Source organism: Habropoda laboriosa, unplaced genomic scaffold, assembly GCF_001263275.1.
Source record: "Habropoda laboriosa isolate 0110345459 unplaced genomic scaffold, ASM126327v1 scaffold10, whole genome shotgun sequence".
Taxonomy (NCBI): domain Eukaryota; kingdom Metazoa; phylum Arthropoda; class Insecta; order Hymenoptera; family Apidae; genus Habropoda; species Habropoda laboriosa.
Window position 1 is genome coordinate 153,766 of NW_017100129.1, and position 20,144 is coordinate 173,909.

The following is a 20,144-nucleotide window of genomic DNA, read 5'->3' on the forward strand; positions in this document are numbered from 1 at the left end:
TGCTTGGCAGGTTTTATTCGTAAAATATTTCGAAATAATTCCTCGAAACGAATTTCCCTTTTTCCCTGTTTGAACGACAGGGCTGCGTCCACGTGCAGACGATCACGAGTAAGAAGAAGTAAAATAGGTATCGGTGTCTCTGCCTCTGGAATGTTTGTACTCTGTATCTTTTCTTTCGTTCTCGCAATCGAAGGTACTTTCTTCTTTCACACCGTGTGTGCACGTCCACGCTGCTTTCGAACCAATTTCCAGGTGGACAGGTATACCTCGTTCTCCTTGACGTTCGGCGCTCTCGCGCCCCGTTCTCCTTGTAATCGATAAAAGCTCCAAACTTAACGATCTCACCCGAAAACACTTTCTTCACTTATTGTTAGAGAGAGAGAGAGAGAGAGAGAGAGAAATAAAGATATAAGAAAAGGAGGAAAAGAAGAATTGATTAGACGAGGCTGTACATCGTGTTAGGGTCGTTCGACGCGATTAAAAACGACGGGGAGGTTTTCTCTCGTTCGCGCTGTAAACGACGACCGCAGACAGGACAGGAATCGATCCAAGTCTTCGACCTTACACGGCCGTGATCGCGTAGACGGAAGTGGAGACGGTGCCATTTGTGATGGACGCTGCGTCCTCCTTTTGTCAGCAATGCGTCGTCACCGTCGGGCTTTGACGAAGCGACGCCGAAGAGATTTCGTTGCTCTCCAACCACCTCGCCACTTCCGGCGGCATCTGCGGCCTGACGTGAGGTATCTGTAATGCGTAATTTTAGTCGGTTGTGAACATGAGTTGTAGTGTTGGATTCCGGGTGATGGAACGTGTACAACACTTTATAAAATCTTAACAAGAGGTTTATTTAAGAGTCTAAACACGTGAATCGTACAGAGATATGGAAAATAACGAGCATCGGCGAGGTTGTTATATTTATAGGGATTGGAAAAGGACGTGGAAGGGACTAGAGAGGGGTTGAGGTAAAAGGTTCTAAGTGACTAAGAACTAAACTGCGAAATATTTCGCTGGCGTTTACCGAAGATACCAACGCGAGAGGCTAGCGTCCATGAGTCGTGGTTGGTACCCAAGGGTAGAAATGTTCGGTGGTGGACTTAGTTTATCAATTGAGATTATCAGAGACTAACGCTGTATTAGTACTGAGCAACACTGAACACTAGAACTAGCAATTGGGTCGAAATGATCTATTAGCGGCTTTCCAAAAGTGAATTTTCATGTAAGTAAACCGTGATTGGAAAATTGGATTCATACTTATACAAATATAAATTGGGAAAGTTACGAAGGATAATACTTAGCAGTATCGAGCGTTCACGTTTTTTTGGAAGATGCTGATGGGTGATTTTTACCTGGTCGGTAGTTCTAGTGTTAAGCTAGTGGTAGTACTCTGTTCCTCTAGTTCTTCCACTCTTCGCGGATATTCTCGAAACTCATCCAGTTACGTCCACCGAACTTTTCACGCACTCTTTGTTCCGATACTCTCACGCTCTCGTTCCAAACACTTATCACTCACACCTCTATCGCTCCGACCCAAATATTCTTCGTTCATGCAGCTACGGTTTTCAACTAAACATTCACACGCGACTCTATCCTTCCGCGCACACGGTGCAATCATTCTTCTAATCGAGCATTTCCACAGTATTGACACGTAATGTATGTAAATTATTTTCTAAATAATTATGTAGGGGAGAGCGGGGTAATTCCGGCTACATAAGCAAGAAGTGCTATAAAATTTGAACAAGTTACACGTTTGCTAATTTTTTGATATTCGTCGATAGCTTGAAGTGTCTAGTTTGTATCAGTATAGCCGAGAAGGCATACATTTATGTTGTAATAAATTGGAAAGAGAAAACTGAAAACAGCATTTGGCTGATTTTTCTTTACGAAAGAGGTAAGAAAACTGTTAAATTAAACTTTGTAGTTAGCAGCGGTTTCACTTTTTTTGTTAACTGAATCTCTTGGTTTTCTTCCAACTTTTGTAGCAACATTAGAACCTAGAAATATTTTAAATTGCAGAACCATAACTTTAAATTGTGCTGCCTTATGCAGTAGATTCCGGCTAATTGAGACGCCGGTTAAGCGGCACCGCCGTTTATACTGAAGAACGGAATATAAATACGTGTTTATTTACTTATTGTTAGCTTTCTTTGCATGCTTAAACGCACATTTTCAATAAATCGTTTCCAGCATCATTTTTTACGTTCTTCAAATTTTGCCTGTTGAAATTCGCTTTTTTGGGACAAACTAGTCCGGTCCCAATGTGTCCCAATTAACCGGCATTTTTCTTTCACTAATGACCTCTATGGCCTTTAATAAATTTTCCTGGCTCCAATCTGCCTTCTTCGCAATTCTTTTGTACGTTCGTGGCATCTACGCCAGAAAATAGCAACGTTAAAAGCTGGCTGGAATTTCCCCTGAATTTTGACCGGTATTACCCCACACCTCGTGTTCAGATATTTCAAGTAATATGTTCCGTAAGGAACAATGATTTCCAAAAAATCATGAAACGAGCCTCGACGCAGAGGATTAACGGGACGGTCAGACGAGAGTACCCCCGTAAAACGTTTACCCGAACGACAATTTAGCACATTTTTACCACCCATTGCACCTATTTTCCAATTAGCAAACTAGTCTTTTCCTTCTCCGATGTCCGAATTCCTCTCCTACTGGGATTTTCCAAAACCCTGGCCACCTCGACCTTCCGTCCCCATTTTTACCCTTTCCCTAACTTCTTACAAAATATCCTCAGACCAGTCACCGAACTTCTATCGTTCCAACATTCTACCCCCGAAATTTTAACTCCCACACCAACTCTCATTTCTGGTACTCCTCCAAATTTTCAGGCAGCCTTGTTCCGAACGCCGACAAGAAACAACCATCTACTCAATCAGTCCGAGCACTGAACGATCAACCAAGATTTTTTATATACGATAACGTTCGAAATAAAGCAGTCCGTGGCCGCTTCAGGCCTCGGTAAGAATTATCCGAATGTTTTCTCTCGTGATCTAAGTTTGCAATACAACGCAAACCGACGCGAGTACACGACATAATACACGGAATTGAATTTACATGTAACAAAAAACCAAACGTGACTTTGAAAGTAGAAACGTTTCTCTATTCAATGAGATTAATGTTAATAATTTATGTCGATTCTAAGTACTAATTTAGCTTGCTTGAAAATTGCCCACTGTTGCAAGGTTTCGTTGCAAAATGAACATTCAGGTATTGTTTAAAACAAAAGGCTGCTACAGTCACAGAAACGATAAATGTTAGCTAGTTGCATCATTACCAATTGGCAGTACCGTATTATTTTGAGATATTGAAGTGGCCGGAATTACCCCGCTTTCCCCTACTCTATCGTGCATAAATATTTGGACACTATGCAGGAAATATACTTTAAATAAAACTCTCTAATACAGTTTCGGCTTGCGATCTTATGCCAGGCGACCCGCATAGTGTTTATAAACACCAATGAAAATAACATTTGACATGGAGTAGTATAAATGAAAAAGCAATTACGAAAGTGAAATCGGTGGAAAATTGATGTTGCGAAAACCCCAATATGTTGTGCCAACGGTGAAACATGGAGGTGGTAATGTAATGTTTTGGTGCAAATAAAGTGGACAGTTTAGTAAGAATAGATGGAATTCTACGAAAAGAAGAATATTTCACAATATTTAATAATTTTCATTAATTTGTTGGTAAATTTATTATCATATACTAGATCCTAGATCTTCTACACCTCAACGACATTCATTGTTGCTGATTATAGGTAGAAATATTGCAATATAATAAAGACATATGAACCTTTTAATTAGATCGCATCGAGTGTCCAAATACTTACGCAGGGTAGTGTATGTTGTAGGAACCGAGAAAAAAATCGAGAGACTCAAAAAATGGGAAATGGAACCCGAGACTTAGGACTGGCAAGCCGAGACTTTGCGCTATTTTTTCTTGTCGATTTCCTATTTGAGGACGGAGGTCCCGGTTCTAACTCTCCTATAACGCGGAGCAAACATTGTGACGGCTCCTCCATAACGCAGTTTCTACATAACGCGGAGCAAAAATTGCCACGGTCCTTCTGTAACGCGGAGGAAAAATTGCGGCGGCTCTCCTATAACGCGGTATTTTTGAAACGCGGTTTCCATATAACGCGGAGCAAAATTTGCCACGGCCCCTCTATAACGCGGAGCAAAAATTATGGCGACCCTCCTATAACGCGGTATTTTTGAAACGCGGAGTAAAAATTACAACGGCCCTTCTATAACGCGGAGCAAAAATTGCGGCGGCTCTTCTGTAACGCGGTACCCTTGAAACGCGCAGGAAAAATTGGGGCGACCCTCCTATAACGCGGTATTTTTGAAACGCGGTTTCCATATAACGCGGCGCAAAATTTGCCACGGCCCTTCTATCACGCGGAGCAAAAGTTACGGCGACCCTCCTATAACGCGGTATTTTTGAAACGCGGAGTAAAAATTACAATGGCCCTTCTATAACGCGGAGCAAAAATTACGGCGACCCTCCTATAACGCGGTATTTTTGAAACGCGGAGTAAAAATTACAATGGCCCTTCTATAACGCGGAGCAAAAATTACGGCGACCCTCCTATAACGCGGTATTTTTGAAACGCGGAGTAAAAATTACAATGGCCCTTCTATAACGCGGAGCAAAAATTACGGCGACCCTCCTATAACGCGGTATTTTTGAAACGCGGAGTAAAAATTACAATGGCCCTTCTATAACGCGGAGCAAAAATTACGGCGACCCTCCTATAACGCGGTATTTTTGAAACGCGGAGCAAAATTTGCCACGGCCCCTCTATCACGCGGAGCAAAAGTTACGGCGACCCTCCTATAACGCGGTATTTTTGAAACGCGGAGCAAAATTTGCCAGGGCCCCTCTATAACGCGGAGCAAAAATTACGGCGACCCTCCTATAACGCGGTATTTTTGAAACGCGGAGTAAAAATTACAATGGCCCTTCTATAACGCGGAGCAAAAATTGCGACGGCCCTCCTATAACGCGGTACCCTTGGTTCGTGGTTTCCATACAACACCTCAGTCTTACAACGCGTTTCCCACATAACGCGCTGCGAATTAATTGCGTTATAGGAGGGTTGACTGTGTACTCGAAAGCGTTTGAAAATGATTCTCGAAGCCCCCTTCTCGTGTTACCAACGAAGGTAGCCATGGCCCATGGAGGTTTTAGTGGACAAGAATCCCACACTACACACAAGAAGTACACACCGGGTGGTTTGGAAAGTTCGTAGCGAAATGTCGGAAGAATTCAAACTGGCGTATCTCTGTTTCTAATTGAGATAGCGACAAAAACCGATAGGTATTTTACTCGTTACTTGAATATAAATCCGACGTACCCCTAAAATTACACCTAAAGCGAACTATATTTTCTGCTGTGGAGCGTTGCCAAGAAAAATTCAACATCCTCGCTCCAATGCAGAGAACATCCCTGTTCGTCTTACAAAGAATTTGAGCACTGCGTTGGATTCGCCTTTAACTCTCGAGGAAAGTACCGTTTAAATTCTGTTACTATGTCAATTAGAAACAGAGATACGATGGTTCAGATTACGAAAGGAACTTTCCCGACAACCTAATATATTTAGCGTATTCTAGTTGTATGATTGTGAATAAACTCATTACTTAAGCCCTTGAAATTGTAAAATGTTTATGAGATATGTCTTCGCTGTGTCCTAAGTCGGAAAAACTTGTGGGAAATCTTAGACATAGTGTGGAGGAGCATTACATCTGACACAATAGAAAAATTAATAGCCAGGATGCCCAGAATCGTGAATGATACAATAAAGGCAAGAGGCGGAGACATACACGAAAAGAAGATATAACTATTGTTTAAGGTCTCCCAGTATTGAGGTGCCATCCCAGTATTGATGGACACGAGAAAATAAGTCGAAAATATGGAATAAATTGTTTTCATTCGAGGCTTCGTTTCCGAGAAAATCGCCTTTAAATTTTCTTCGAGTACGCATGCCACCCCACTATGTCGTGGACGAACGGATCTCGACGTTCGGTGCACGGTGGCCAGCATTTTCAACAATTTTTGCATTGACGGAATTCACCGTTAACATGCGCGTACTCTCTCGGTGCGTAAGCGGGGAAAGTCTCTTGACCTGGGTTTATTGCACCCCTTGCTGGCCTAAGGACTCGAAGAAACCAGCTAGACAGTCTAGTGCCGTCGTCCAACTACAATCCCACGCTTCGGACCGCCACAATAGCTTACATTCCACTGGAGTTATTTATTGTAACAAACAACTTATAAACATTACGTGCTGTTTTTTCACAATTAATCAAAACTTTCAACATGCATTAATAAAGGAAATCTTGATAATTACATGCCTTATTATTACTCATGAACCTACGACATATGGTCTACATCGAGACCATATGGTTGGGTGCATGCGTAGTCGAAGAAAACTTAAAGTCGATTTTCTCGAAAACGAAGAAAACTTCGACTTATTTTTTCGTGTAGAATCACCTCCTCCACGGTTGTACCATCAATTCTGGGACACCCTGCATACTCCAGTGTGGTACGAAACAAAACATGTATCATTTAGTGTCATTCGTTAATGGTTTCATAACATTTTTCAGACATTTGTTCAAATTAAGAAAGTGTCTTAATACTTTTGAGCGGCAGTGTACATATATATATTACTTTTTTTCAGAAATCTTACCTGAGTTGCGCCCGCGTCGATGCTACCATTTTGTTTTACTCCTCTTTCCATGAGGGAGCCGATTACGGCCTCCGCGCTGCAGTCCAACAGCCTTTGTCTGCAAATCGCGATGGCCCTGACAAACCCGTCGCTAGGAGTAATGAACCGGTGTTCCATGAACACGGATTTCTCGTCCCAGTATATGATCTGCAAGGACATCGTGTTACATTTCGACGAGAGAATCCACGCTCTCTTACCACATTTGCCAACGTAACCGTCTGCTTTTATTTACGGTAACAGAAAAAAAGGAAGAAAAAGAACCAACAGCTAGAGACGTGTATACATATTCTTTTATGCCAGCTGCATCGCGATAAAGCTGATAGCGAGAAGGATGGAATACATTTTCGATACGATGCGTCACACGCGACGCATACGAAATTACAAATCGTTAACCACTCTCAAGAGAGACCGCGACCTCTAAAGTACCTACTACAAAGATTTGCACGATAACATTCGAACAGGCTCGGTTTTCTCTCTGCGTTCTTATCTTTCCAAGAATTTCTCAGGAACAAATGTTGATAATGGTAGAGAGTTGCCACTTCGTCGAAGTGTCGTAAAAATGTTTCTAAGTATTCTAAGAGTGATTGGTCAAAGTACAACGATCGCGATGCTGATTTTTCACTACCTTAGACGTTATCTTGAAGATGGACAAAGGCTTGACGAAACGTCTGTAACGTATCGTCGCCGCTCCCTGTACAACCCCGGATCCTTGCGAGCAGATCTCACGGTACAAACTGGTCCTCTCGTAGAAATCAGCCCTGGCGAAGTCCAACTCCCGAAGATACCTCGCGTTGTTCATGTGATAGAGCAACGTGTCCACGTCTGTGGTAGTGCAGATACCTGTGAAAATCAAATATTGATACGACTGCAAGAACTGCGTGCACCAAGTTCGACGAATAACTATGCTCGGTGATTCGAAAATATTATCGTGGATCTTCCAAGGATCGCGAAAACTGCGAATCTCTTCTTTGCGGACCGCGAAAACTGCGAATTCGAGTAAGAAACTTTTCTTCTTCGTTTCGGACCGCGAAATCTGCGAATTCGAGACAGAATCTCTTCTTCTTTTCGGATCACGAACGCTTCCCTTATCGCGCGCAACTTTTCCAGAAAGAAAAAGTGTCTCAGAGGGTGCAATTGCGAAATGTACCTTTTGTGATTTTTTTTCGATCGAACTCGAGGGAATTAAGAGCACGCGAATAACTTTCGAATGGTCACGTAACCGTGCGACACTTGTGCATCTTCGACACTGTAAATGGATACCGAGAACTTTGGTTAATAAGATTGCCAAGGTAAAAATGAGAATCTAAGAAAAAATTGGGATTTCAAGCCGTTCGTCGAGGCGCTCTTTGTATCTTCTAGTTCGTCGTCGATCTTGTTGACGGATGTGAAGGCACGGATCGCACAAGATCAACGAAATGAATAGGAGAAGGCGCGACCGAGAGGCGAACGAAGAAGGAGGATCTCTCGGTTTCCTTGTCCGTAACGAGAACTGATAAATAAAAGATCAGCATTAGCGTGGATCTCGAAGCATACTAATTCTTTCGAAGATTTATCATCCCTCCTCCGAGTTGTAAAGCATAGGTCGCGACAGAGATGTATCTCGTCTCTCGGTGGAGAGCCTCCTTTCAAACGTAACCGTGCGAAAATTCAGCTGAAAGAGCGACGCTATTTCCTACGAAATTCACGTTGTTTACGTTTCAACTGGTTGGTCCAGTTTCCTCGAATATCTCTGCAACCCCGTGTGGTACAATCAATACTCGCGCGGATTTGCGACACGAGCAACCGGCCGACTAACTGATTCGCGCATGGTAGGTCAAGGTTTGCGGGAACGAGTACGAGATAAGTCGGTGAATTGTAAGGATTCTGGACTTACGTGACTGTTCGAGGTACAACGCATTTTCATGGAATCTCTCGAATCGTGTTTTGGTCACGATTACTCTACATGTGGTTAATAAATTACTAATTAACGCGATTCGCTCGACCTTCGGCGATACAGCCAACAGAGGACGTACCGTAAATCGTGGTCTCGTCGAGGATGTGGACCTTTTTCTTACAGAAACGCGCGAAGATCACGGTGAAGAACATGCGCAGGAAATAGTGGACCTCGATTAGGCCGTATAGAAGCACGATGGCCCCGAAGATGCCGGTTAACACCCAGCAAGTTAACATCCTGAGAGGTTCGTCTCTGTTCGGCGAATAGAAAACTCCGGTGAATAAATGGCAGCGTGGATCAGGCTTTGGAGTTTCTCCACCGTTTCAAAGCCACGCTCCACTTTATCGATTCGTGGTGGTGGTGGTGGTGGTCGAGGCTGACGGCGTTTCCTGGCTCGTTTCTCGCCGATGAAAAGTCGCGTTCCTCGACTAGCATTACAAAGGATCACGGATGAGCAAACGGTGCACGGTGAATAGTTTCATTTTCAACGGATAGGAGTCATGTCCGTGGATGGTCGGAGAACGCAGCTTCTGGCTCGACGTCCCTTTATACAACTCGTAGAGGCTACTACGGACCTGAAACGTGAGAAGCAGAGAGAACGGTCTGTGGTAACGCTCAGGGCGAACATTTATTGAAAGTCACGGTTCCGAGGCGTGTCTGCGCTTTTCATTAATATCGCCGACGCGGAAGATTCCACTCGAGACGTTTTCAACGGCAGCGACGCTCGATAATGAAAAGTGCGAGATAAGAATCGGTTAGGCGGCGGCAATGTTTCCTTGTGAAAGAGCTACACACCACTGACACGCAGAGTCCGCCGCGTGTGCCTGCCCAAGCCCAAACAGGCGAATGGTAAATAAGGTATTTCAGGAAACTCCTTCGCTGCGTCGCTACTAATTAAAAATGTAAACTTGGACAGTTGACGTACGCGATGTACCGTGCGCTCCTGCCAGCTGGCGATGAATCGTCGACGAACGGACGGGGCATCGAAAATAGGCACCTTCGAACCGCGCGTATCTCGCGACGCAACCATCAAGATTTCGATGCCACGGAACTACATATTCCAAATTTCCCAGCGAAAGTTACTTTCGACACTTTCCCCCTTAGAATGTTGCCCGATTGTCAAACGAGTCACGTTCCCCCCGGGTAGCTATCATTCCGAAAAATCCTCCTGAAATCCTCCGCCATCGCTCTACGGTGCTCCTTTTCAACGCGCGAGTGTCCCTCTTATGAATGACAGATCGTTCTGTTAAAAAGCTCCGGTCGAAGGGCTCACGGAATCGGTGCACGAACCTACCTAAACGGCAGTCAGCGAGCTGGAGAAGACGGTGAGGACACGCGACGCTCGTTCACGGCAGCACGAATTTGCACATGCTTGGAAACACGCGCACGAACACGGTGAACACACAGGTAGAGAGGCGACAAGGTAAGGCTAAAAGGTATCCGTTCGTGTCGACGACATCTCACGGACTGGCGATCGTCGGTGTTCACGGGTTCGACGTCGTTGTCGTCGCCGCTGACGGCGGCGTCATGGGCGCCGGGACGTACCTTTCCAGAAGTCGCATCTGCGCCGAGGGGGACACCCACCCGTGAAGCTCGCTCCTAGTGGGAGGCGAGAAGCCTTGTCGTGCTTTGACGTCAAAATCCTTGGCGCCTTTCTTAATGGAGAGGCGCGAATCCCCCGGTTGCAGGCGGCAGTCAGGATGACGCCGGCTCCTCGCCATGTTTTTAACATCCTCCCCGATGCGCGTACGTCGAATGAGCAGCATAGACGAGAAGAGATTGTACGTTGTGCAAACTCCGCTCGTTTTCGCCTACCTTTTTCTTTAATTCAAAAAAATAGAGATGAACGTTGTCGACCTCGCGGAACCGGTGTACGGTCTAATCTTGACGCAAAAATGGAATATCTGAAGTAGCGGCGTGAGAGAGAAAACAAGTGGAAGTAGATTGAAAATTTTTTGATATCCTTGACCTTTGCTGGTGCTTTATGTGTTCGCTGATCCGTACGTCCAGCGAGGTCTAGTTTTATAGTCAACGACGGTGATTATTTATATAAAAAAAGAGAAGATAAAGGTAACATCTTCGATTTGTTTATTAATAAGCTCTTTATGTCGGCGAATTAAATGCGGTATTAAAGAGCGTAGATGCGACGTAAATTGCCATAAGCGCGGTTTAGTGGCGTCGTTACGTTACTTCATTATCATAACGTTGAATTATCGCGTTTTACCGCACAACAAGCTTTATGTTACAGGATATTCGACGTAGAATTTTTTTGCTAGCTTCCATTTACTGGTCGATTTTACAGCAAGAAACTACTTTAGCTAGCTTCGTTATCGGAATGATCGATCGCTATTAACGTTATCGACGCGTTGCCGTTCAAATTTCTTGAAAACGGTTACGTCCGCTTGTTGACTTAAATATTTAAGCTGGTGAAAAAAATAGCGTAAGGGGAACTTTCGTAGATAAGACAGGCGATAAGGGAACGTGCAGAATTTCATCATTTTTCTAACACCTGGGCATTTTTCTACTTTAATATCGTCGTCAATCTTAAGTGCATTTTTTTATAGAGAAAAATATAAAGTCTCACTATCTGCGAAATTAAACTATCTTTCCGTTTCTTTCCTCGAGGAATTTCGAAGAAACGTGGAGAATTGACGATCGCGTTTGCTTGTGACTCACCTTACGAAACACGGGTAAGCTATGTGTAATTGGTACGGAAGAGAAGAGCAAGCAGAACTTCGTTAAACGTTGTTTGAAGGCGGGGCATGCACAAGCGATACTATGCCACGTCGGGAAGGCAGCGGTCAAACGAGCAACCACGAAATCGGCACGAATCACCGGCGAATCAAGAAATAAGTCACGTGCCACGTGGGAATTTCAGACGTCGTAAAATTTCTATCAGCCTACCGGCAGTCTCGCTCAAACATTACATTCTGTTTCAGGTCTTTGTTAATAGAGTTTAACACGAACGGCATTTCAACGAGCGAGCAACCTGCAATTTCTTCTCTTTTCAACGATGATCAACACACGTGCTGTAAATAGTCGTGAATATCGCATTTATTATAAAAAAAAATTGATTCGTACATGCTGTGCTCTTTGAATTCGCATAAATAAATAGATACAACGTTTCGTTCTAATTATTCGAAGAAAAAATCCTGGACAAACGGCTTATCGTCGCTCTCGTACTTCGTTGGAGGTAAATCGTATGCAATAGGGAAGACTGGTACTCCTGGTTCTTCTTCTTGAACAGGAAAAGTTGTTGATCCAGTCTAACAAAAAAAATAGAAAATAAATGGAAAAGAATATCTTTAGCTATCTATGAACGAATAGCAGAATTTGTACGTACGACAAATTTTGGAATAAATACAACACCGGCTTCGTAATTCAAGATATAGTGAGAGTCCACCCCGCTCGTTCCCCAAGCGGCTTTACTTAAATTGGCACTGGTGAGAACGAACCAAGGAATTTCCTTGAAATCCGGCGAGAATCTTGTGTAAGATTTTATGTGAGGTATTGCTCTATCCCTCGCGGTACGTGTAGCCTTCCATTGGCTGAGAAAGTTATGAAATAAGTAAAAAGTTATCAGGTACTGTAGAGGTACGAGTAAAAATGTGGAACTTACTACATGTAGGATTCTACCCATGTCTGTTTAGAATGTGTAAGAAGTCTATAGGGTAGACAAGAAGACCCAACTTGACCATCGAAACTGCGTTTATAATTATTTATCGTGGGATAAATGAACTGAAAGCTCGGAAGGCTTTTCAAACTTGACGGGTTTTCCTTCGACATCGAGGATACTATTTCTTTTCTAAGCCAACTTTCGTAATTTGGACCTAAGCTACCGATACTAGAACTTTGAGCGACTAATGTCCAGCGTGGCGAGTCTGGAGGTAATTTGGCATGTTTAGAAAGAACGGAGCCTAATTTTCTGTGCCCCCAAAAATCTTTTTCTAAGTCTTTGTGCCTCCCGGGGATAGAAGCCAGAAAGAATACATTTACTGAAGAGAAGTCTGCTCTTCTGACAGCAGAGGTCCACTCTGTTAAAGCTGGCTGTCTGTATTTATTGAGGTAACGTTCCAGATCCTTCTTGAAACCCGTCGGCGATTCACCATCACTTGGATTCGCAGATTCTGGAAGTGGTGGAAGAAGCGGCGATATCCAAAGTCTGATCAACAAAATTGAACCAACCTTTTATCTATTGAGATTTCCCCTTTAACACAAACACAAAATGAGCTAAACATTATATGACAGACCCTTGCGTCCTATTATCCCAATCGTCCGCATACAAATTCGCGGTAGATACAACAACCCGTATACCGTCATTTTTGTATTTAAACATCATGACTTTAGTATGGTGACAGCCAAATTTCGTTGGCATACTTATGGGTATCATGGTAATATTTAAGCCCAGATTTATATCGTCTACTCTTTCTCCGTATAAAATTAACATATCTGTGCTTTGACAAGCCAATAAATATTGCAAGCATAACCATTCGAGATTAACCATGAAATTAATTTGTAAGCTATTCACTATTTCTCCTAAGCTTATATCTAGTATTTCAGGAAATGTTACAGTAAATTGCTGATCGTATGTCGGCTTTGACTTTTCCACCCTTGTGAAAAATAAATGATACGGCGCGGAGAGTGCATGTTTCATTGCAAAATTTCCAGGTTCAACCAGCGACACATCAAATCCCCCTTCTTTCATTCTCTTGATTGTTATCGCTCTGACTGTATTTCTGGATTTTGCAGAATTACACGATCGAAAAAGTTTCAATATAGATATTCCTTGCGTGGAACCGGAACTTTGAGCACTTTCTGAACCTGTGTGTGGACTTTGAGTACATTCTTGGTCCCCTTCCTCACATTTACTGTAACTTGATTTCGACTTCTTTTTCCCCCTTTCGTTATCACCAAAACTACTCTTATTTCTTTTCCTGTCTCGAGAAGAACTGCCTTTTTCTGTGCTTTCTTCCACTATTTCTAGATTATCCAAATCTTCCTTCACTTTGTTAACATTATTCTTATCTATACTATCTTTTTCTGTAAATTTAACAGACAGTTTGTCTGCAGCATTACTTCCACTGCCATATCTTTCTTTCCTTAATACTATTTGCAGGAGCTTCAATTGGTCTAATAGAAGAGATCGATCGGAGCATTCAAAATCAAGCTTCTCAGGAATTCGTATTTCGTCTTCTAATTGGTTTTTTACAATTTTTTCCACTTGAAATGAAACACTTAGTTTATCACGACTGAACGTTCATCGTATACGAATAAAACTAAACAATTAATACTCACAATGTGGATGTGACATCTCGTTGAAATGTATGGGATTTTTTCGATAGCATTTTTCCATGTAAGGACATGGTTTTTTGACTGAAACTTGTATAAAACAGTGCGATGTTTTGATTCGCATAAAGGCAAGCTATAACCTTAATTCTAATAGAAACTTACCACTATTGGCGTAAAAGCTTGTTGCCATTCCGTACTACTTATTTCACAGAACAAGTAATCAAAAAGACGTAGACTTTTAAATATCACGTCGATTAATTACATGTAACACTATCAAAATTTGCTCCTAATTCCTTAAATTATTATTTCACATTATACAAGAAAAGGGACAGATGGCGTTGCAGTTTAAGTGGCGCAACTATAGCAGTTCAAATCGAAATTTAGTGCTGTTCTAAACTTCTTCGCGTTCGCGCGTCTTAGAAAGTGTTTCGAAAAAATATGCAAATAATGCGAAATACCACAAAGTTTATCGCTAAAATTCTTCACAGTTCGCTACATTAACAAGTGCTTAAACTAACGTGTGCATGTATCGTGGTTCGATAAACAATTAGTGTAAATATTCTAACATGTTTCTAAACTTTACCAATCGTCGACGATTTATGGTTAACAATGGAGGAATAGAATTCAACTCGGCCACTAATTTTCCACTTCCCACAAAATCAATCCTCAAATGTCGAAACAGAAGATCCAGAAATACTTCTAACCAGCACGAACCAAAGGGCGAAAACCGAGACAAGGTAAGCTTCTCAAATTTCTCGATACCGATACACTGTGGTAAACAAAATTTTGGCGCCATTAACGTTCAATGACGTCATTCCTCATTTTTCGTACGAAACGTCGTGAAACGTGAAAAAATCGAATCCTAATCACGGTGTATTTGAAGAAATAAAGTTAGAAAAGTGTATCTCGGTGAAAGGATCGAGGGAAATCGAGTTGTCAGTGGGAACGATTAAGAGCGTCTCGACGCGTAAAAGCACGTTCTTAACCGATCCCAGCGTCGAGTGTCGGAGTTAAGTTTCAACGAGGAGACTCGGCGACTGCATCTCTATGCACTCCCGCCGTGGAAAGAACCGCGGAATCGGTCTTAAAAATCGGCCCGCTTAATATGCATGCGCATAATTTACCGGCCGCCATCGGTATCCGATTGATTACATTAAAGTCCGCCTAGAGGGGGGATGGAGCGGCAAACAAATGGGCTGTCGTTTGAAAATATACGACTTAAGGTAGTATGTATGTGGAAAGATTGTAGCACTCTAGAGGGAAAAGGTAAAATTGGAAATTTTGAGAATAAACTACAATGTACATATATACAGTTGGTGGAAGCGATATATGTATAGGGAAGACGTAAAATCGATCACGTGTCGAAGTATACGGAATAGGAGCGCCGAAACAGCAATTTGAAGGGAGATAAGGAGTTGGAGCATTGTTCAGGGTCGTTCGACGCCAACTTGGAATTAATTCTTCCTTTGTAGAAGATTTGAAACATTTGTTTGTGATTTCATTCTTAGGAGCTGCAAGTTCATTTTTACCAATACGGTAATAATTATTGAGCAGGCGACGGAGAAAAATTGTAAATATCACTTCATAAGTGACGAACCTATCTAATGCTTCAATTCACAAATTTATTATATCGCTTCTATCCACTATACAGGCGTTTTCTTAAATGGAAAATATTTTCTCCGATTTTTTAAAATATTAATTCAGAAGTCAGGTACAGCTGTTTAATACTTTAATTTTTGACTTTATTATATCGCTTTCATCGACTCTACAGGCATTTTCATAAGTGGAATATATTTTCTCCGATTTTTCAAAATTTTAATTCATAAATGAGGTACAGCTGCTTAATACTTTAATTTTTGACTTTATTATATCGCTTTCATCGACTCTACAGGCGTTTTCATAAGTGGAATATATTTTCTCCGATTTTTCAAAATATTAATTCATAAATGAGGTACAGCTGCTGAATACTTTAATTTTTGACTTTATTATATCGCTTTCATCGACTCTACAGGCGTTTTCATAAGTGGAATATATTTTCTCCGATTTTTCAAAATATTAATTCATAAATGAGGTACAGCTACTTAATGCTTTACTTTACGACTTTATTATATCGCTTCTACCAGCTATACAAGCGGTTTCATAAATGAAACATGTTTTCTCTGACTTTTTAAAATATTACTTCAGAACTGAAGTACAGTTAATGCTTTAACTTACGACTTTATGATATCGCTTTCACCAACTATACATGCGTTTTCATAAATCAAGTATATTTTCTCTGTCTTTTTAAAGTATCAATTCACAAACGACGTGCAGTTAGCTACATAATACTTTAATTCACGATCTCGTTATATCGCTTCCATCAACTATACATGCATTTTCATAAATGCAATGCACTTTCTCTGACTTTTTAAATATCGATTCACAAACGACGTGCAGTTGCTTGATGCTTTAGTTTACAAGTTCATTATATTGCTTCCACCAACTATACAAGCGTTCCCACAAGTAGAGCATATTTTCTCCGACTTTTTACCAATACGGTAATAAATACTAAGCACGCATAAATGCAATGCACTTTCTCTGACTTTTTAAATATCGATTCACAAACGACGTGCAGTTGCTTGATGCTTTAGTTTACAAGTTCATAATATTGCTTCCACCAACTATACAAGCGTTCCCACAAATAGAGCATATTTTCTCTGTCTTTTCAAAGTATCAATTCACAAACGACGTGCAGTTAGCTACATAATACTTTAATTCACGATCTCGTTATATCGCTTCCATCAACTATACATGCATTTTCATAAATGCAATGCACTTTCTCTAACTTTTTAAATATCGATTCACAAACGACGTGCAATTGCTTCATGCTTTAGTTTACAAGTTCATTATATTGCTTCCACCAACTATACAAGCGTTCCCACAAGTAGAAATTCACAAACGACGTGCAGTTGCTTCATGCTTTAGTTTACAAGTTCATTATATTGCTTCCACCAACTATACAAGCGTTCCCACTAGTAGAGCATATTTTCTCTGTCTTCTCAAAGTATCAATTCACAAGCGACGTGCAGTTAGCTACATAATACTTTAATTCACGATCTCGTTATATCGCTCCCATCAACTATACATGCATTTTCATAAATGCAATGCACTTTCTCTGACTTTTTAAATATCGATTCACAAACGACGTGCAGTTGCTTGATGCTTTAGTTTACAAGTTCATTATATTGCTTCCACCAACTATACAAGCGTTCCCACAAGTAGAGCATATTTTCTCCGACTTTTTACCAATACGGTAATAAATACTAAGCACGAAGCGATGAAAGTTAACAGCCTATACCCTCAGCCATTTCGCTACGACAGTCTCTGCCAAGAAATAATCACGCAGTACCAGCTGTTTACAAAATTTTCATTGATATTATCGTGCAAACAAGCCAACTCCGTTAAATTTCCATCGAATATCTGCTATCTTAAAACGTCCGCGTTATATCTCAGGTAGCTATACTCGCTCGTTGTACGCAGTAGCTGTATCGCAGCAAACGACCGTAGCCACTCACAGTATCCATACAACGCTTCATAGCGAGCCACTATAATCGTCCATAGTAGCGAAAGGGTTAATAAAAGATCATAAGCAGAACTTTTAAATATCAATTCACACAGCCTTCAGTCTCACTACATCAATCAGCGTACCCGCGTAACACTTTAATTTACGACTTCGTTATATCCCTTCCACCAACTATACCTATCCCCAAGCGTTCTCATAAAACGACCGAAAGTGACTGAGTATTTAATTCAAAACAATTCCGAATAACGCAGTGTTGGACTATTTCCAACAGTACCCTGTGGAAATAATCAAGCGAGGACAAAAATGTCTCCGCGTTCTTTTAGACAAAGACTCTAAGACTTCCACCAGATGTGTCTGGTGTTCGTTTTCGAGCCAAGCACCGCACACTGCGATACAATAGGATAAACAGTTCGTAGTGCGATGCCCGGTTTGCTCCAATTCCTCGGATCTAGGAGCAGATATTGGGGTATCACTGAATTAAAACACTGTATTTGCGCGTGGTAAAACAGAGAATGAACGCGGAAATGGGGAAAATAGGGCTACTTGAGGGTTCTGGGAAGATGCACTTTGGGTTGTGACTATGCAGGAGAGTTGGAAGGTGAAGTGGGTGACTAGTTGCGAATACAGATAAAACTAAGGACTAAGGACCTCAGCTTTCCCTTTTTGTCCAAAGATAGTTCGATAGAGCATTTCAAAAAGTATCGACGTTTCTTCTGAGTCGAAGAATAAGTAGAATGTTAACAGTTTACAAAGACTATCTCATTTCCATAACCCATTTCCAATACGCAGCAACATTTACCCAAAAGCTCTCGATTAATTATGCACTCTATCAAACGATGTTAGGGATTGGGTTTATGACATGGACGTCTGTTTACGCTATTTTTGAATACGCCCCTTTTCTTCTCCGCGTTAATTAATTTTTCTTTCAAATTGGCCACGAAGCCCAGGAAGCGTTTTACGGCTGCAGAAAAATAAATTTTCTGCGGGCCACATACCTTCCCGGTGCCCACTCGTGAACATTCAACAGACGTCTCCCTGACCACCCAAAGTCCCATTACGCGCGGGCTACCCTTGGGCCTCACTCCCCCGCCATCGCGACACACCGCCACCCTGCCAACTTGGAAATTCCAGGGTGGACGGCATGCTCGCGGGCCAGGGAGGACCGTCCAAGGGTGTAGACCCGACCTCGTTGGCGGAAACCACCACCTTGTACCCCTAAACCTTTTTATAAATAAGCGCACCAACGAGAGGACCGTCCAAGGGGGTAGACCTGACCTCGTTGGCGGAAACCACCACCTTGTACCCCTAAACCTTTTTATAAATAAGCGCACCAACGCGGCGCACATCAGATCAAAAGGGGAAAATAGACAAACACCACAGAAACTACCACTCTTCAAAATAAAGTCTTTTCCATTTAACATAATAAAATACGTGCAACCTCATCACACCACGACTTCATACCAGCAAACAACCCGAACCAGCGACAATCCTGCGCCACCACTCTCGAACATACCGCTTGTTCGAAGCGCACGACGCAACAAACGACAACATCACTCGAGTAGCTTATCCACCGGTTTCGAGTAACCGGCGAACTCTCGAGCTGCTAGATCTTCACCGTTTCCAACGGGACAAACCAAACAGAAAGCATTTCCGGCAGGTAAACGCCGGCCAATTCGTAATTCCCTCGGCGTGAAAATGAACAACTCGCTTCTTCAGCAGGTAATTGTTTCTGAAAACGTTTGCTCGTCGGATTATGGGTGCCGCGTGATCGAGTGCGCGGTAATTGAAAGGCGCCTCTCCATTGTGTCGGCGAAGGAACTCGCAGTGCACTCGTCGAATCGATTCCTCGTCGCGTTTTCTATTCTCGTCGTCTGGAGAACTATTTTCAGCAAGTGGTTGCACTACGCGTTTCGAAACCTCCGCGGGAGGTGACCCGGTGCATATCTGCTTCGTCGGATTCCATCTGGAAGAATTTCACCGAGGAGTGCTCGTTTCGTTCACGGTGCTTAGAGTCTCGAGGCGGGCGGGATTAACGAAGCTGCGAGCTTAATCGGGAGATTCGACATCTGTCGATTCGTGAAAAGAGGAGAGGGAGAGAGGGGGCGACACTGGCTGGGAAATTGGATTACAGTCTTGTCCGATATCTGGAACTTTTTCGCAATTCGCACCCCGATGCAAAGGACAAGAAGTTTTTAACTCTGTAGATACACGCCAGACGTCCTATCCCGCGCGATCTCCTGTCGTTTCTCGCCAAGTTCGAGCGTTAATGCAGTTCTATCGGTGTACGAAACACGTGCACGCGTTATTTCGTGAATCCGAGTTCGCGGTGCTTTTGTTTAAAGTGGAATTCGTACAACCCTTTGACGACGGAGGAGTGTGTGGCGCGGTGAGATGCTGATTACTTGGAGAACATGGAGTTTCGTTTGATAAGCACTGGGACACTTATTGAACGTGAGGTGAAAGTAAAGTGTAATTGGAAAATGATCGAGTTTTGAAGAAAAATTGTGCTGCTTGGAATTTTGGAGTATATGGAGCATGTATAGTTTCACCGATATGTTTATTGGTAATTCATACTTTATAAATAACTCCTGGTTTTCGTTCGAAACTCCGTTCATGTGTTT

The 20,144-nt window shown here is 42.3% G+C and overlaps 2 protein-coding genes across 3 annotated transcripts; both read right to left on the minus strand.

Annotated features, from left to right (window-relative positions):
- Window positions 1–376: 376 nt before the first annotated feature.
- On the minus strand, window positions 377–10,164 carry LOC108571693 (protein THEM6). 2 transcript variants are annotated; one of them, XM_017933837.1, is made up of 5 exons: window positions 9,967–10,164; window positions 8,752–9,247; window positions 7,365–7,579; window positions 6,701–6,886; window positions 377–744 (listed from the first exon to the last, which is right to left on the minus strand). In XM_017933837.1, exons 2-5 carry the CDS (start codon window positions 8,906–8,908, stop codon window positions 634–636), a joined length of 669 nt encoding a protein of 222 aa, XP_017789326.1. In that variant the 5' UTR covers window positions 8,909–9,247; window positions 9,967–10,164; the 3' UTR covers window positions 377–633. The 2 variants fall into 2 exon arrangements, with proteins under 2 accessions (XP_017789326.1, XP_017789408.1); XM_017933919.1 differs by lacking the exon at window positions 9,967–10,164 and adding an exon at window positions 9,468–9,488.
- A 1,554-nt stretch (window positions 10,165–11,718) lies between these two features.
- LOC108570797 (probable tyrosyl-DNA phosphodiesterase) lies at window positions 11,719–14,151 on the minus strand. Its single transcript, XM_017932746.1, has 6 exons — window positions 14,127–14,151; window positions 13,968–14,051; window positions 12,923–13,892; window positions 12,292–12,834; window positions 12,016–12,220; window positions 11,719–11,938 (listed from the first exon to the last, which is right to left on the minus strand). Exons 1-6 carry the CDS (start codon window positions 14,149–14,151, stop codon window positions 11,807–11,809), a joined length of 1,959 nt encoding a protein of 652 aa, XP_017788235.1. The 3' UTR covers window positions 11,719–11,806.
- Window positions 14,152–20,144: the final 5,993 nt, after the last annotated feature.

Coding starts and splice junctions, on each gene's coding strand:
- LOC108571693 (XM_017933837.1), bottom strand. CDS start 8,908: ATGTTAACTTGCTGGGTGTTAACCGGCATCTTCGGGGCCATCGTGCTT. Junction 7,580..8,751: donor CGACGAGACCACGATTTACG/GTACGTCCTCTG, acceptor TGATTTTCACAG/GTATCTGCACTACCACAGAC. Junction 6,887..7,364: donor TCTTCAAGATAACGTCTAAG/GTAGTGAAAAAT, acceptor ATGTCCTTGCAG/ATCATATACTGGGACGAGAA.
- LOC108570797 (XM_017932746.1), bottom strand. CDS start 14,151: ATGGCAACAAGCTTTTACGCCAATA. Junction 13,893..13,967: donor CGAGATGTCACATCCACATT/GTGAGTATTAAT, acceptor TTTCATTTCAAG/TGGAAAAAATTGTAAAAAAC. Junction 11,939..12,015: donor TATTTATTCCAAAATTTGTC/GTACGTACAAAT, acceptor TTTTTTTGTTAG/ACTGGATCAACAACTTTTCC.